Source organism: Mesoplodon densirostris, chromosome 9, assembly GCF_025265405.1.
Source record: "Mesoplodon densirostris isolate mMesDen1 chromosome 9, mMesDen1 primary haplotype, whole genome shotgun sequence".
Lineage (NCBI taxonomy): Eukaryota > Metazoa > Chordata > Mammalia > Artiodactyla > Ziphiidae > Mesoplodon > Mesoplodon densirostris.
In genome coordinates this window covers 52,911,438-52,928,670 of record NC_082669.1, presented here as the reverse complement: position 1 = coordinate 52,928,670, position 17,233 = coordinate 52,911,438, and the positions used below count along the sequence as shown (strand labels likewise).

Below are 17,233 nucleotides of genomic sequence, written 5' to 3'. Positions count from 1 at the left end.
ACTCTCTGTTTCCTTCTCCCTCCCTTCTCCTTCTGGAATGCTCATTATCCTAATGTTGCCTTTCCTAAAAGAGTTGGATAGTTCTTAGAGAATTTCCTCTTTTTAAAAAATATTTATTTATTATTTTTATTGAATATTTGATTTACAATGTTGTGTTAGTTTCTGCTGTACAGCAAAGTGAATCAGTTATACATATACATACATCCACTCTTGTTTAGATTCTTTTCCCATATAGGTTATTACAGAGTATTGAGTAGAGTTCCCTGTGCTGTACAGTAGGTTCTTATTAGTTATCTGTTTTATATATAGTAGTGTGTTTATGTCAATCCCCATCTCCCAATTTATCTGTCCCTTCTCCCTTTCCCCCTTGGTAACCATAAGTTTGTTTTCTACATCTGTGACTATTTCTGTTCTGTAAGTAAGTTCATTTGTACCATTTTTTTTAGATTCCACATATGTGATATCATATGATATTTGTCTTTCTCTGACTTCACTTAGTATGACAATCTCTGGGTCCATCCATGTCACTGCGAATGGCATTCTTTTTTATTTTTCAATTTTTTTGGATCTTCATTCTTTTTCTTCTTCTACCTATATTATTTATAGATTTCTATCTACAGGCTTACTAATTCTCTGTTCCATGGGGTCTGCTCTGTTTTTAGTGCTTTCTAATGCAGTGTTCACTTTGATTATTGAGTTCCTCATCTCCAGAATTTGTTTGGTTCTTTTACCTTTCAATCTTTTTGGTAAAGTATTCCTTCTTGTCATTAATTTTATTCCTGAGCTCATTTCAGAGTTTTCGTGAAGTTTGTTAGTTTCTTTGTGGCAGCTATTTTGACTTTTCTATCAGTTAGATCACAATATTACATGCCTTTAAGTTTGGTTTCTGGAGAATTGTCATTCTCTTTTTGTGATATAGTGCAGGGGTCCCCAACCCCTAGGCCACAGACTGGTACCAGTCTGCGGCCTGTTAGGAACCGGGCTGCACAGCAGGAGGTGAGCGCTGGTCAGGGGAGCAAAGCTTCATCTGTATTCACAGTTGCTCCCCATTGCTGGCATTACTGCCTGAGCTCTGCCTCCTGTCAGGTCAGCAGCAGCATTAGATTCTCATACGAGCATGAACCCTACTGTGAACTGTGCATGTGAGGGATCTAGGTTGCGTGCTCCTTATGAGAATCTAATGCCTGATGATCTGAGCAGAGGCGGTGATGCTTAGTGTAAATACCGATTATCATTAGCAGCGAGGTTTGACTGCACAGGGACCATAATAAATCAGTTGCTTGCAGACTCATATCAAAACCCTATCAGTGAGTGGCAAGTGACAATTAAGCTGCATCTTATGGAGTACACTGGAAATAAGCAACACACTTCAGGTGTCACTGTCTCCCATCACCCCCAGGCAAGACCTCTAGTTGCAGGAAAACAAGCTTAGGGCGCCCACTGATTCTGCATTATGGTGAGTTGTAAAATTATTTCTTTATATATTACAATGTAATAATAGTAGAAATAAAGTGCACAATAAATGTAATGTGCTTGAATCATCCTGAAACCATTCCCATTCCCACCCAGCCCTGGTCCATGGAAAAATTGTCTTCCACAAAACTGGTCCCTGATGCCAAAAAGGTTGGGGACTGCTGATATAGTGTTACTGTGGTTCTTCATGGTACTTGATGACTTGTTCCTCTGCTGGTGCATTTGAAATAGCAAACATCTTTCTTCTTTAAAGTTATTGGTTTTAGTTTTGGTTTTTTAATTTAATTCTAAGGATTCAACAGGTTAGAAATCAGAGTCCTTTCTTTTGTTTTCCAGTGGGTGACACTATGACACAAGTTTTTTGTTTTTCTTACCTTAGCTGCCTCTGGTTATATTTGAGAGTTGGCACTTTCCACCCTTTACCACCTGTCATAGGTGTTGCCAGTTGACCTTGTTGCTGCTTGTGCCTCGAGGGTTGTTGGTGCCTTGCTGCTGCGCTATTGCTGGCATTGCCACCAGGGGCACTGGGATGGTAAGTGCTTCTGCTGTGTCCAGGATCTCCCAAGCCACAGGCTCTGCTGCTGTGGGGGGAGGGGAATGGGGAGGAGCTGGGGCAAGGTTGCCTCTGCTGTGTCTGGGGTTGTCGTGTTTGCAGGCACCACTGCTCTGAGTAAGGGGTCAGAGTGGTGGGTGTCTCTGTGGCTGGAGGAATGTGGTCATAGGCCCCTCTGCTGCTGCTGCCCAATTACCATGGCCAGGAGTGCCAACGGGGCCAGGTATCTGGAGTCATGTGTGCTACCTCCTCTGCTGTTACGGGGCTCCCTGGGGCTGTGGGCTCTGCTGCCACAACCAGGTAGCTGGGATTGCAGGCACTGCCTTTGCTCTTCTTCTGGTTCTGTCTTCTCTATGTGTTCCAGTCTACCCACCTTTAGATGTACAGATATGTGGATCTCTGGAATCCTGATGTGTTGGGCAGAGGTACCTTTGTTGAGGGCATATGTTTTAGAGTTTGCAGATTGAAGAGGAGAGACAAAGGGAGCATCTTACTCCACCATGATGTTTTCAGTATCACTTATTACTGGTAATGTTAATCTTGATCATTTGGTTAATGTGGTGTCTTCTAGGTTTCTCCACTGTAAAGTTATTTTTTCTTTCTTAGCTCTAAGACTGGGGTTGTTTGTTTTTGTAGCTCTTCATAGTCTGGATTCTGCTGATTGAATTTCCATAGTGATATTTAACATATTCTGTAAATTGGGTTAAATGTAGAGGATATTCAGTGTAGATAGATTTTTGTGTTAGGTGCTTCCATCAGGAGGCCCATAATATCTGGTTGTTTCTCTTGTTGAGTTATTCCTTCAGTTTTTTAAGTCCCGAAGCTGGTTAAAAAAAAAAAACGAATACAGTTCATTTTTATTCTTAAAAAAGTCTTCGGCTTCCCTGGTGGCGCAGTGGTTGAGAGTCCGCCTGCCGATGCAGGGGACGTGGGTTCGTGCCCCGGTCCAGGAGGATCCCACATGCCGCGGAGCGGCTGGGCCCATGAGCCATGGCCGCTGAGCCTGCGCGTCCGGAGCCTGTGCTCCACAACGGGAGAGGCTGCAGCAGTGAGAGGCCTGCGTACCACACACACAAAAAAAGTCTTTGCCTGCATTTTGCTGATACTTTGCTTTAGAGGTAATTTTATTAGATGGACAGTTTATTTTTATCTTTTAAGTTAAAGTCATGTTATAAAAGATTCTATCTACTTTGTTACCAGTAATTTAATGGTAATCAATTGGATTCAGACTATAGACAAGTTTAATGCATAAAGAATAAGAAAGTACAGTGACGGCATAACTAGTCTCTTAAAATATTTCTAATTATTGTCACTGATAAGACTAGGTACTCTGGTACTCTAGGTTCTCTGCCTTTTTAAAAACTCTAGTGAGAAAGAGAATTAGCAAGCCACACTTCAAGTTGTTACCATAGCATGAAGGGTAGTTTTTCCTGTTACAAGCCTTTTCTAACATCATGTTTCTGTAGTTTACTGCTGTCTTAGTTTCCTGGAGCTGCTGTAACAAATTAGCACAACTTGGTGACTTAAAACAACAGAATTTTATTCTCATACTGTTCTGGAGGCTCTGTGTCCTAATCAAGATGTTGGAGGTTCTCAGGGAGAAACCGTGCTTTGCTTCTCCTAGCTTCTGGTGGGTGAAGGCATTCCTTGATGTGTTGCATGTCATTCCAAACTGTCTCCATCTTCACAGTACCTTCTCCTCTGGTGTGTCTGATTTCTCTCAGTCTCTCTCCTTTATGAACATTTGTGATGGTATTTAGGTACCAGGATAATCTCCTCAGCTCAAAAATTCGTAATTTAAATACATCTGCAAACCCTTTACCATATAAGGTAATACAGTTTTCAGGAATCAGGACTTGTTATCTTTGGAGGACACCATTCAACCCACTACACCTTCTCTCCCCATACTCAAAGAGTCTTCCTTTGATGGCTTTCTGCTACCTGAGGAAGCACTGTGCATTCATTTTGGTTCAAGAGATCAAATCATAGGAGTCTTCTAACTTTAGGAAAATTCTGGGATAGCTTTATTCTTAGAGGCTAGCATGACAAGCTTGAAACCAAAGGGTGCTGTAGCTCATATGAGATGTTTTTCTATTCTGTCTTTCTCCCTCTAGGTAGGTTTTCTTGGCAGGGGATCGAGCCAGAAAATTAATATTTTATTGCTGCTTCTCCCTGTATCTGGACACATACAAATTGTCTTAAAGTTTTTGGGTTTTTTGTTTGACATTTTTCTTGCATCCTGTCAATAGAGGAATGTTGAAAGTGCATAGGGCAGACTGGTAGGCAATAGAGGGTGACAGCAGGGGGGAAGGGTGTTCTTTTTCCCTGCTGTGACAGTCTTTACACTCAAAATGTTCACTGATCATTCCCCTTAGATCTTTTATTTTTTTTTTCCGGTACGCGGGCCTCTCACTGTTGTGGCCTCTCCCGTTGCGGAGCACAGGCTCCGGACGCGCAGGCTCAGCGGCCATGGCTCACGGGCCCAGCCGCTCCACAGCATGTGGGATCCTCCTGGACCGGGGCACGAACCCGTGTCCCCTGCATCGGCAGGCGGACTCTCAACCAACCACTGCACCACCAGGGAAGCCCAGATCTTTTTTTTTTTTTTTTTTTTTGGCATTTTATCAAACTAATATGGGCTTGAATTACCAGATTTTTAAAAATCGAGATATAACTGACATGTAGTTGGCCCTCTGTATCTGTGAGTTCTGCAATTACTAATACAGAGGGCCAACTGTACTACACCATTTTATATAAGGGACTTGAGCATCCTTTGATTTTGGTATCCACAGGGGGTCCTGCAACCAGTACCCTGTGGATACCAAGGGATGATTGTATAACATTGTATTAGTTTTAGGTCTACAACATAATGATTTAATGTATGTATATATTGTGAAATGACTACCAGAATAAGTTGGTTAACATCCATCACCACACATTTACATTTTTTCTAGTGACGAAAATTTTTATGATTTACTGTTTAACAACTTTCAAATATACAATACAGTATTGTTAACTATGGTTACCATGTATACGTTACATGCCAAGGACTTATTTATCTTATAACTGGAAGTTTGTACCTTTTGACTACCTTCACCCGTTTCCTCCCTTCTCTGCCCAGCTCCCTCCCTCTAGTAACTACCAATTTGTTCTCTGAATCTGTGAGGTTTTTTTTTTTTTAAGATTCCTCATATAAGTGAGATTATACTATATTTGTGTTTTTCTATCTGACCTATTTCACTTAGCACAATGCCCCCATGTTGTTGTAAATAGCTTAATGATATTCCTTTGTGTGTGTGCGTGTATATATATATTGTATTATATATGGTAGTATATATATAAAATCACGTATACCACATTTTCTTTATCCAGGAAGAGACTGTCCTTTCTCCATTGTATAGTTGTGGCTCTTTTGTCATAAATTAGTTGACCACATATGCACGGATTTACTTCTGTTCCATTGATCTGTTTCTGTTTTTTATTGCAATACCATACTGTTGTGATTACTAAAGCTATGTAATATAGTTTGAAAGCAGGAAGTGTAATGCCTCTTGCTTTGTTCTTTCTCAAGATTGCTTTGGCTATTTGGGGTATTTTGTGGTTCCATACAAATATTAGTATTGTTTACTGTATTTCTCTGAAAAAAATGCCATTGGAATCTTGTTAGGGGTTGCATTGGATACATAGATTGCTCTGGGTAGTATGGATTTTAACAATATTCTGGTCCGTGAGCATGGAGTATCTCTTCATTTGTGCCTTCTTCCATTTCTTTCATCCATGTCTTACAGTTTTCAGTATACAGGTCTTTCAGCTCCTTGGTTAAATTTATTCCTAAGTATTTTATTCTTTTTGATCCAGTTGTAAATGGGATTGTCTTAATATTTCTAATAGTTCGTTACTAGTGTATAAAAATACAGCTAATTTTTGTATATGGATTTTGTATCCTGCAACTTTACCAGATTCATGTATAAGGTTTTTTCTTGGAGTCTTTAAGGTTTTCTATGTATGTCATTTACAAATAATGACAGCTTTACTACTTTTTTTATTTGGATGCCTTTTCTTTTTTTTTTTTTTCTTTTTGTTCTGATTGCTCTGGCTAGGACTTCTAGTAGTATGTTGAGTAAAAGTGGCAAGAATGGACATCCTCCTATCATTGCTGATCTTAGAGGACAAGCTTTCAGTTTTTCATCACTGTGTATGATATTAACTGTGGGCTTGTCATATATGGCCTTTATTATGTTGAGGCATGTTCCCTCTGTACCCAGTTGTTGAGAGTTTTTGTCATAATTGAATTTGAATTTTGTCAAATGCTTTTTCGACATCTACTCAGATGATCACATGATTTTTATCCTTAGTTTTGTTAATGTGGTGTATCACATTGATTGTTTTGCTGATGTTGAACCATCTCATCCCAGGGATAAATCACATTTGATCATGGTTTATGATCCTTTTAGTGTATTGTTATATTGGGCTTGCTAATGTTTTGTTGAGAATTTTTGCATTTATGTTTATGAGGAATATTGGCCTGTAATTTCCTTTTCTTGTTTGTTTTGTCTAGTTTCAGTATCAGAGTAATAGTGCTGGTCTTGTAAAATGAGTTTGGAAGTGTTCTCTTCTCTTCTGTCTTTTGGAAGGGTTTGAAAAGAATTGGTATTAATTCTTTAAATGTTTGGTTGAATTTACCAGTAAATCCATTTGGACTTTTGTTTTTTGGGAGGTTTCTGATTACTGATTCAATCACCTTATTTCTAATTGGTCTGTTCAGATTTTCTATTTGTTCATGATTCAGTCTTATTTAGTAGGTTTTATGTTTCTAGCAATTTATCCATTTCTTGTAGGTTGTCTAAATTGTTAACGGATAATTGTTCATTGTAGTCTCTGATGATCCTTTGCATTTCTGTGGGAACAGTTGTATTGTCCTCTTTCATGTCTAATATCATTTGAGTCTTCTTCTTTCCTTAGTGAATCTAGCTAAAGGTATGTGTACTTGGTTTATCTTTTCAAAAAATCAGCTTAGTTTCATTGAACTTTTGTATTGTCCTTTCTTGTCTTTATTTATTTCTGCTCTGATCTTTGTTATTTTCTTCCTTCTACTAACTTTAGGCTTAGGTTTTTCTTTTTCTCGTTCCTTCAGGTATATAGTTAGGTTTTTTTTATTGAGATGTTTCTTTTTTCTTAATGTAGTCATTTATCACTATGAACTTCCTTCTTAGAACTGCTTTTGCTGCATCCTCTACGTTTCGGTGTGTTGTATTTCCATTTTTGTTTGTCTCAAGGTATTTTTTGATTTCTTCTTTGACCCATTGGTTGTTCAATTTCATGGTATTTAATCACCACATATTTATGAATTTTCCAGTTTTCTTTTTGGAATTGATTTCTAGCATAATAATACCATTTTGGTTGGAAGAGATGCTTGATATGATTTCAGTCTTCTTAATCTGTGTCCTAACATAAGATCTATCCTGCAAAATGTGTCATGTGGGCTTAAGAAGAATGTGTACTATGCTGCTTTTGAATGAAATGTTCTGTAAATGTTTGTTAAAGTGCATGTTACACCAGATGGACTTGAATGTTTTCTTACTGATTTTCTGTCTGGATTATTTGTACATTGATGAAAGTATGGTATTAAAGCCCCCTACTATTATTGTATTTCCTGTTTTTCTCATTAGATCTGTTAATATTTGCTGCATACATATTAAAAATGCCATTCTTTTTTGGATGGACCCCCTTTTCATTATACAGTGACCTTCCTTGTCTCTCTTTTAGTCTTTGTCTTAGTCTGTTTTATCTGATGTAACTATAGCTACCCCAGCTTTCTTTTGGTTTCCACTTGCATGGAATATCTTTTTCCACGTGTCTGTTTGTGTCCTTAAAGCTGAATTGAGTCTCTGGTAGGCAGCATATAGTTATGTCTGTTTTTTTTTAATCCATTCAGCTACTCTGTGTTTTTTGATTGAATAATTTAGTTCATGACATTTAAAATAACTATTGATAGATATGGACTTATTCTTGACAGAGAAGCAAAAGCTGAAAGAGTTCATCACTATTAGACCAGCCTTACAAGCTTCTTTCATAGAGATACTGACAACCTGTGGCAGGGCAATGGGAGCATGCCAGGATGGTGCCCACCTATTTGCAGATCCTCAGTGCTGGGTTGGGGTTTATGGGGAGATTGTGTCTCAGCCTCTGTTACCTTTTTCAGTGTGGATTTTTTCTTATTTACCCAATATGTAAGAGTCATGCAGCTAGTTTCTGGATTTTTTTCACAGGAAGTTGTTCTATGTATAGCTGTAGATTTGGTGTGTTTGTGGGAAGAGAAGAGTTCAGGAGCCTTCTTTGTTGTCATCTTGAACTGGGACCTCCTCCTCACACTTCTGTGTGAAATGCATTTCTAGTTTTCTCAGGAAACATAAGAATTTAAGATAAGCATTAGATTGTTACCTTAATTATTATAAATTATACCCCAGTGAAATGTTCTAGAATTTTGTATACTTAAATTTATAAGTGTAAAATAATGAAAATTTCCAAAATATAGGAAGAAGAAAATTGTATAAAATACATTCATGTATCCACCACCCAGATTTAACAAATACTAACATTTTACAGTATTTGCTTAAGTCAGTCTTTTAAAAAGCAAATAGAATACTAAAAGTACAGCTAAAACTTTACCCCAGTCTTTGCCTTGAAAAACAGGAAGGGGGAAATCAGTATCCTGACATTGGTGTCTGTTGTTTCCATGCTTGTTTTCATACATTTTGAACATATGTATATAACTCTAAAGAATATATATTTTCTACACATATGGTCATACTATATAAGTTTCTTTTAGGATTTTTACTTTATGGGTCCTTTTCAACAATCTGACTACTGTATGCCTAGGTGTGGCTTCATTTTGTATTTATCTTGCTTGGGGCTTGCTAAGCTTTTTGAACCTGTACATTTATTTTTCAAAAAAATTTTTGCCTCATTTTCTTCTGGGATTCCATTAAAACACAGTTTTGACATTGTCCCACAGATAATTGATCTTAAGTTCATTTTTTTTAACATCTTTATTGGAGTATAATTGCTTAACAATGGTGTGTTAGTTTCTGCTTTATAACAAAGTGAATCAGTTATACATATACATATGTCCACATATCTCCTCCCTCTTGCGTCTCCCACCCTCCCTATCCCACCCCTCTAGGTGGTCACAAAGCACCGAGCTGATCTCCCTGTGCTATGTGGCTGCTTTCCACTAGCTGTCTATTTTACGTTTGGTAGTGTATATATGTCCATGCCACTCTCTCACTTTGTCACAACTTACCCTTCCCCCTCCCCATATCCTCAAGTCCATTCTCTAGTAGGTCTGCATCTTTATTCCTGTCTTGGCCCTAGGTTCTTCTGACCAATTGTTTTTTTCTTTTTTTAGATTTCATATATATGTGTTAGCATATGGTATTTGTTTTTCTCTTTCTGACTTACTTCACTCTGTATGACAGACTCTAGGTCCATCTACCTCACTACAAATAACTCAATTTCGTTTCTTTTTATGGCTGAGTAATATTCCATTGTATGTATGTGCCACATCTTGTTTATCCGTTCATCTGTTGATGGACACTTAGGTTGCTTCCATGTCCTGGCTGTTGTAAATAGAGCTGCAGTGAACATTGTGGAACATGACTCTTTTTGAATTATGGTTTTCTCAGGGTATATTCCCAGTAGTGGGATTGCTGGGTCGTATGGTAGTTCTATTTTTAGTTTTTAAAGGAATCTCCATACTGTTCTCCATAGTGGCTGTATCAACTTACTTACATTCCCACCAACAGTGCAAGAGGGTTCCCTTTTCTCCACACCCTCTCCAGCATTTATTGTTTGTAGATTTTTTGGTGATGGCCATTCTGACTGGTGTGAGATGATATCTCATTGTAGTTTTGAGTTGCATTTCTCTAATGATTAGTGATGTTGAGTATCCTTTCATATGTTTGTTGGCAATTTGTATATCTTCTTTGGAGAAATGTCTATTTAGGTCTTCTGCCCATTTTTGGATTGGGTTGTTTTTTGGATATTGAGCTGCATGAGTTGCTTGTATGTTTTGGAGGTTAATCCTTTGTTAGTTGCTTCATTTGCAAATATTTTCTCCCATTCTGAGGGTTGTCTTTTGGTCTTGTTTTCCTTTGCTGTGCAAAAGCTTTTAAGTTTCATTAGGTCCCATTTGTTTACTTTTGTTTTTATTTCCATTTCTCTAGGAGGTGGGTCAAAAAGGATCTTGCTGTGATTTATGTCATAGAGTGTTCTGCCTATGTTTTCCTCTAAGAGTTTGAGGGTGTCTGGCCTTACATTTTCGTTTAATCCATTTTGAGTTTATTTTTGTGTATGGTTTTAGGGAGTGTTCTAATTTCCTTCTTTTACATGTAGCTGTCCAGTTTTCCCAGCACCACTTATTGAAGAGGCTGTCTTTTCTCCATTGTATATTCTTGCCTCCTTTATCAAAAATAAGGTGACCATATGTGTGTGGGTTTATCTCTGGGCTTTCTATCCTATTCCATTGATCTATATATTTCTGTTTTTGTGCCAGTACCATACTGTCTTGATTACTATATCACTGATGAACATAGATGCAAAAATCCTCAACAAAATGCAAACAGAATCCAACAGCACATTAAAAGGATCATACACCATGATCAAGTGGGGTTTATCCGAGGAATGCAAGGATTCTTCCATATATGCAAATCAATCAACATGATACGCCATCTTAACAAATTGAAGGAGAAAAACCATATGATCATCCCAATAGATGCAGAGAAAGCTTTTGACAAAATTCAACACCCATTTATGATAAAAACCCTCCAGAAAGTAGGCATAGAGGGAACTTTCCTCAACATAATAAAGGCCATATATGACAAACCCACAGCCAACATCATCCTCAATGGTGAAAAACTGAAACCATTTCCACTAAGATCAGGAAGAAGACAAGGTTGCCCACTCTCACCACTATTATTCAACATAGACTACTATTATTCAACATAGTTTTGGAGCTTTTAGCTATAGCAATTGGAGAAGAAAAAGAAATAAAAGGAATCCAAATCAGAAAAGAAGTAAAACTGTCATTGTTTGCAGATGACATGATACTCTACATAGAGAATCCTAAAGATACTACCAGAAAACTACTAGAGCTAATCAATGAATTTGATAAAGTAGCAGGATACAAAATTAATGCACAGAAATCTCTTGCATCCCTATACACTAATGATGAAAAATCTGAAAGAGAAATTAAGGAAACACTCCCATTTACTATTGCAACAAAAAGAATAAAATATCTAGGAATAAACCTACCTAAGGAGACAAAAGACCTGTATGCAGAAAATTTTAAGACACTGGTGAAAGAAATTAAAGATGATATAAATAGATGGAGAGATATACCATGTTCTTGAAGAATCAACATTGTGAAAATGACTCTACTACCCAAAGCAATCTACAGATTCAATGCAATCCCTATCAAACTACCACTGGCATTTTTCACAGAACTAGAACAAAAAAATCACAAATTTGTATGTAAACACAAAAGACCCCGAATAGCCAAAGCAATCTTGAGAAAGAAAAACGGAGCTGGAGGAGTCAGGCTCCCTGACTTCAGACGATACTACACAGCTACAGTAATTAAGACAGTATGGTACTGGCACAAAAACAGAAATATAGATTAAGTTCATTTTAAAAATATTTTTTACTTTCAGGTTGGATAATTTCTACTGACATACTTTCAAATTGTTTGAATCTTTCTTTTCTCATCTCTAGTATGCTGTTAAGCCCATTCAGTGAGGATTTTAAAATTTCAGATAACTGCATTTTAGAGTTCTAGAGTTTTCATTTGGTTCTTACAGTTTCTCATTTTCTGCTGAGATTTCTCATCTATGCATTTATTATGACATTTTCTTTTATGTATTTGAACATAAATAATAACTGCTTCAGAATCCTTTGCTGCTAGTTTTAATGTCTGAACCATTTCAGGCATTACCTTTTCTCTTGATTATGGGTCACATTTTCTGTTTCTTCATGTTTCTTGTAATTTTGGATTTTTTTCTGGACACTGTGAATGATAGATACATTGTAGAGACATTATTCCACTATGTTCTTCCAAAGTGTATTGATTTTTGTTTTATCAAGCAGTTAACTTGGCAGAACTCAGATTCCAAGCTCTGTGTCCCCCTTGACAAGAAGTGTCTATTTAGTTCTTTTTGCCTTAGCTGGTCTTTAGTCTGTCGTGAGCATGCTTAGTTAAGGGGTTAGCCAGAGATTTTGGCAGAGTTTATTTGCAGAATTTGGGGTTCCCCTTTAGTAGTTCTTTTTCTGAGATTTCCCTTTCTTACTTTCCAACTGCTGCTGTTCTCCCACATTGTGCTCTGAGTCCTCAGTAACCTTGCAGCACCAACTGGCATCTTCCCTCAGAAAAAATGCCGTAAAAGTGGCAATCTAACCCTGTGTTCCCTGCCATTCTCCATTCTGTCGATTCCTTTCTACTTTCTGATTTGGTTGCTCTCCAGTGTCTTGGGATTGTTGTTTGATTATATTTTGTGTAGACTTTATGTTATCTGCAGGAGGGTTGGTCTGATAGAAGGTACTCCACTATTAATGGGAGTAGAACTCCTTGCATAGCTTTTTTTTTAATGTGGTAAAAATACATATAACGTAAAATTTACCACTTTAGCCATTTTTAAGTGTACCACTCAGGGGCATTAATTGCATTTACAGTCTTGTTCATCGGTTACCACTGTCTATACCCAAAACTTTTTCTTACCCAAACTCTGTGCCCCAAAAGCAGTACATCCTCACTCCCTCTCCCCCAGCCCCAGGTGTCCTCTATTACACTTTTGTCTCTATAAATTTGCCTGTTCTACATATTTCACATGAGTGGAATCCTGCAATATTTGTTTTTTTGTGTATGGCTTATTTCAGTTTTAGCATAATGTTTTCAAGTTTCATCTCTGTTGTAGAATGTATCAAATTCTTTTAAAGTGTGAATAATATTCCATTGTATGTTCATACCACATTTTATTTATTCATCTGTTGATGGATATGTTTCCACATATTTGCTGTTGTGAATAATGAATGCTGTTATGAACATGGATGTACAAGTATCTGTTTGAGTTCCTGCTTTCATTTATTTGGGGTATATATCTGTAAGTGGAGTTGCTGGATCATACAGTAATTCTTTTACTTCATGAGGAACTGCCAAACTGTTTTCCACAGTGGCTATACCATTTTATATTCCCACTAGCAATGTACAAGTTTCCAGTTTCTTCAAATTCTCACCCATATGTGTTATTTTCCTTTTATTTATTGTCTATTATTATAGTCATCCTAATGGGTATTAAGTGGTATCTCGTGATTTGGATTTTCATTTCTCTAATGACTAATTATGTTGAGTCTCTTTTCATGTCCTTGTTGATGGTTTATATATCTTTGGAGAAATGTCTACTCAAGTCTTTTGCCCATTTTTTGAGTTGTCTTTTTATTGTTGAGTTGTAAGAATTCTTGACATATTCTGGTTATTAAATGCTTATCAGACATATAGTTTGCAAATATTTTTTCCCATTCTGCAGTTTCTTTTCACTGAGTGTCTTCTGATGCACAAAAGTTTTTAATTTTGATGAAATCCAATTTATCTAGTTTTTCTTTTGTTGTTTATGCTTTTGGTGTCATATCTTAGACTTGTTGCCAAATCCAAGGTCATGAAAATTTACCTCTGTTTTCTTCCAGGAGTTTTATGGGTTTAGCTCTTATGTTTGTTTTTCATCCATTTTGTGTTAATTTCTGTATATGGTGGGAGGTAGGGATGCAGCTTTACTCTTTTGCATGTGGAAATCCAATTTTCCCAGCATCTGTTGAAGAGATATTCTTTCCCCCATTGATGGACTTGACACCATTGTCAGAAGTGAGTTGGCCATATATGTAAGGGTTTATTTCTGGATGCTCAGTTCTATTCCATTGGTCTATATATATCTACCCTAAAGCCAGTAAGTTTTGAAATTGGGAACTGTGTATGCTCCAACTTTGTTTTTTTCTTTTTCAAGATTGTTTTGGCTCTTCAAGGCCTCTCATTTTCATATGAATTTGAGTATTGGTTTTTCTATTTCTACAAATGAATAAATTTTTTAACTTGCTTTTTGGATTCTGATTATTTTAGAGATTTATTCATGTTAATATAGACATTTAATTCACTTAATGGGTTATAAAGAAGTATCTAAATAAACACTTTGTTTATTAATAAACAATGTTTTGCTTTTATAAGGAATGCCACAATGAACATTCTTTGAATGCCTCTTGTCCACATGTTGGAAAGTGTCTTTAGGACAGTAGTTCTCAACCTGGGCAGTTTAGCTTGCAAGGAAACATTTGGCAGTCTTTGGAGACATTTTTGATTATCAAGACTAAGAGGAGGGGTGCTGCAGGCATCTAGTGGGTAGAGACCAGGGACACTATTAAACATCCTACAATGCAAAAACAGATTCCCACCCACTCCATTACAAAGTATTATCCAAATTATACAATTTGTTAATAGTACTGAGGTTGACAAACTATGCTCTGGGGCATATACTTAGAAGTGGAATTTATAAAGCCCTAGGGTGTGTGCAATTTTTTGGTATTATATGAAATGGGTTTCTGTAAAATGTGACAAAGATATTATTTCCAATTCAAATAAAGGTTTGGAATATCTGAAATTAAAGTTTCTTTGGTGATGCTGGTATCTAACAGTTATAAGCAATTTAATTATCTTAAACCAGATACAATAGCAGCATTATCCAGAGTTAACTAATTTGTTTACTTACCCAGAGGGTGCACATAATTTAACTTCATGAACTGAAATACAGTGGTACTTCCTGCTTGATTAAAATACTGATTTTAGAGTGAGAATCTGCTTTTAATTAATCTGTGCTAGATAATGGTAGTTGGAATATTAAGTTGAAAGTGAAGACTGAATGAGAGAAAAATTACAGTGTGAAAAATGTAGAATTTTTTTCTGGCAAAGATGATTGTTAAATATTGAAAGCTTAAAGGTTTGAAAATTTTTTCTAAGTGTGATTTAAATTAGTTTTTAAACTGAAGACAGGGGAATGAACCTAAAGAATTTTGAGACCCACTTTATAAGACCCATGGCTCCCCCTTTGAAAATCTGATGAAAGTTATGGCCCCAGAACTATGTGCATGTTTGTGTACATACAATTTTGTGTATGATTTTTGGGTGGTTTATGCATGCTCCTGAAGCCAATTCATGGACCACTTCTACCTGCCTTGAACCTTCTAGATTTCCAGATTCAGGACTTTGGTAATAAAACTCTTAAAATGCTAAAAATAAGATTATGTATTTGAAATTATCACTGAGTAGTAAAGACACAGCTCTATGTTGTCCGCGTCTTATTTGCCAAATGCACAAGACTCAGTGATAGAGTTCTTTAAGTTCTTCAACATTAAATGAATGAATACAGATCTCATTTTAATATCTATGACCTTCAATTTTTTTCTTTTTACTAGGCATATGCAGCAGTGCTATGGCAACAAGCTAATGAAAACAGACACAATTCAACTGAAAAAGCATGTTTTGGAATCTCCCTACCAGAAGAAAGACTTAATGACTTTCGTGATGAGCAAATCGGACAGTTGCAGGAGCTGATGCAAGAAGCCACTAAACCCAATAGGCAGTTTAGTATTACTGAGTCCAGGAAACCAAAATTTTAGTCCATACAATAAAGTTTAACAAAGCATTTCAGAGCCCCTTATTTTAACTATCATTGGTTTTTAAAATTTATTTCTTAAGCTTTTAGGCTTTGAGAATGCCTGGTGTTAATGAAATATTCTTTTATCTGGGGATGAATGCTCTTTGTAATATACAGATCAGGATCATAAGTGGATGAAACTTTACATTATTGAAGTAACAGCATTTGAAGGATAGGATTTGTTTTTTGGATTGAACAAGAAAGAATGGCTCTAAAATGGACAAGCTTGTGAAATTTTGCCAAAAATTTTTTTATGTATAAATTCGTTTTAATGCTATTCTTGTTTAAGCATTAGCTTCATGGCTTTAGCTTTATAAGTATATTTATTATGATAATGATTGATAGATATAGAATTCTGAGGTTATTATTTAATTTCCATTTGCATGGAATATCTTTTTCCATCCCCTCACTTTCAGTCTGTATGTGTCCCTGGATCTGAAGTGGGTCTCTTGTAGACAGCATATATAGGGGTCTTGTTTTCATATCCATTCAGCCAGTCTGTCTTTTGGTTGGAGCATTTAATCTATTTACATTTAAGGAAATTATCGATACGCATGTTCTTACTGCCATTTTGTTAATTGTTTTGGATTTGTTTTTGTAGGTCTTTTTTCTTCTTTTCCTCTTTTTAAATTTTTTTTCTTTTATTTATTTATTTATTGGCTGTGTTGGGTCTTTGTTGCTGTGTGTGGGCTTTCTCTAGTTGCAGTGACTGGGGGCTACCCTTCGTTGCAGTGTGTGGGCTTCTCATTGCAGTGACTTGTTGCAGAGCACGGGCTCTAGGCTTCAGTAGTTGTGGCATGTGGGCTCAGTAGTTGTGGCTTGCAGGCTCTACAGCACAGGCTCAGTTGCTCTGCAGCATATCCCAGACTAGGGATCAAACCTGTGTCCCCTGCTTTGGCAGACAGATTCTTAACCACTTTGCCACCAGGGAAGGCCCTTTTTTTCCCCCTTCCTCTGTTGTGCTCTTCTCTTGTGATTTGATGACTATCTTTAGGGTTGTGTTTGGATTGCTTTTTCTTTTTTGTGTGTGCATCATAGTTTTGGTTTATCATGGTAAAGCGGTTACCAGGAGGTTTTGATTTAGTAGTCTATATATATACAAGATTGTTTTAAGTTGCTGGTCTCTATTTCAAATGCATTTCCAATATCCTGCATTAGTAACTCTCTTCATGATTGCTGGTTTTGATATATTTGTGTGTGGATGATTTCCTGCCTTTACTGTATGTTTGCCTTTACTGGTAAGCTTTCCCATTCATAATTTTCTTGTTTCTAGTTGCAGCCTTTTCTTTTCCATCTAGAGAAGTTCCTTTAGCATTTGTTGTGAAGCTAATCTGGTGGTGCTGAATTCTCTTAGCTTTTGCTTGTCTGTAAAGCTTTTGATTTCTCCATCAACTTTGAATGAGAGTTTTGCTGGGTATTCTTGATTGTAGGTTTTTTCCTTTCATCACTTTAATTATAT

The 17,233-nt window shown here is 36.8% G+C and overlaps 1 protein-coding gene across 3 annotated transcripts in view; it reads left to right on the top strand.

Annotated features, from left to right (window-relative positions):
- Window positions 1–15,762, top strand: part of SDHAF3 (succinate dehydrogenase complex assembly factor 3) — an 87,819-nt gene extending 72,057 nt beyond the window's left edge. For 2 of the 3 annotated variants that reach the window (XR_009533378.1, XM_060108484.1), the window contains exon 3: window positions 15,533–15,618. Coding sequence is in view for 2 of the 3 variants with exons in the window: in XM_060108484.1 (XP_059964467.1) it covers window positions 15,533–15,564 (32 nt within the window). In the remaining variant the exon portion in view is untranslated. Of the gene's footprint in view, window positions 1–15,532 lie in introns of all 3 variants that reach the window. The other variant, XM_060108483.1, reaches the window with a different exon arrangement.
- The last annotated feature ends 1,471 nt before the right edge of the window (window positions 15,763–17,233 follow it).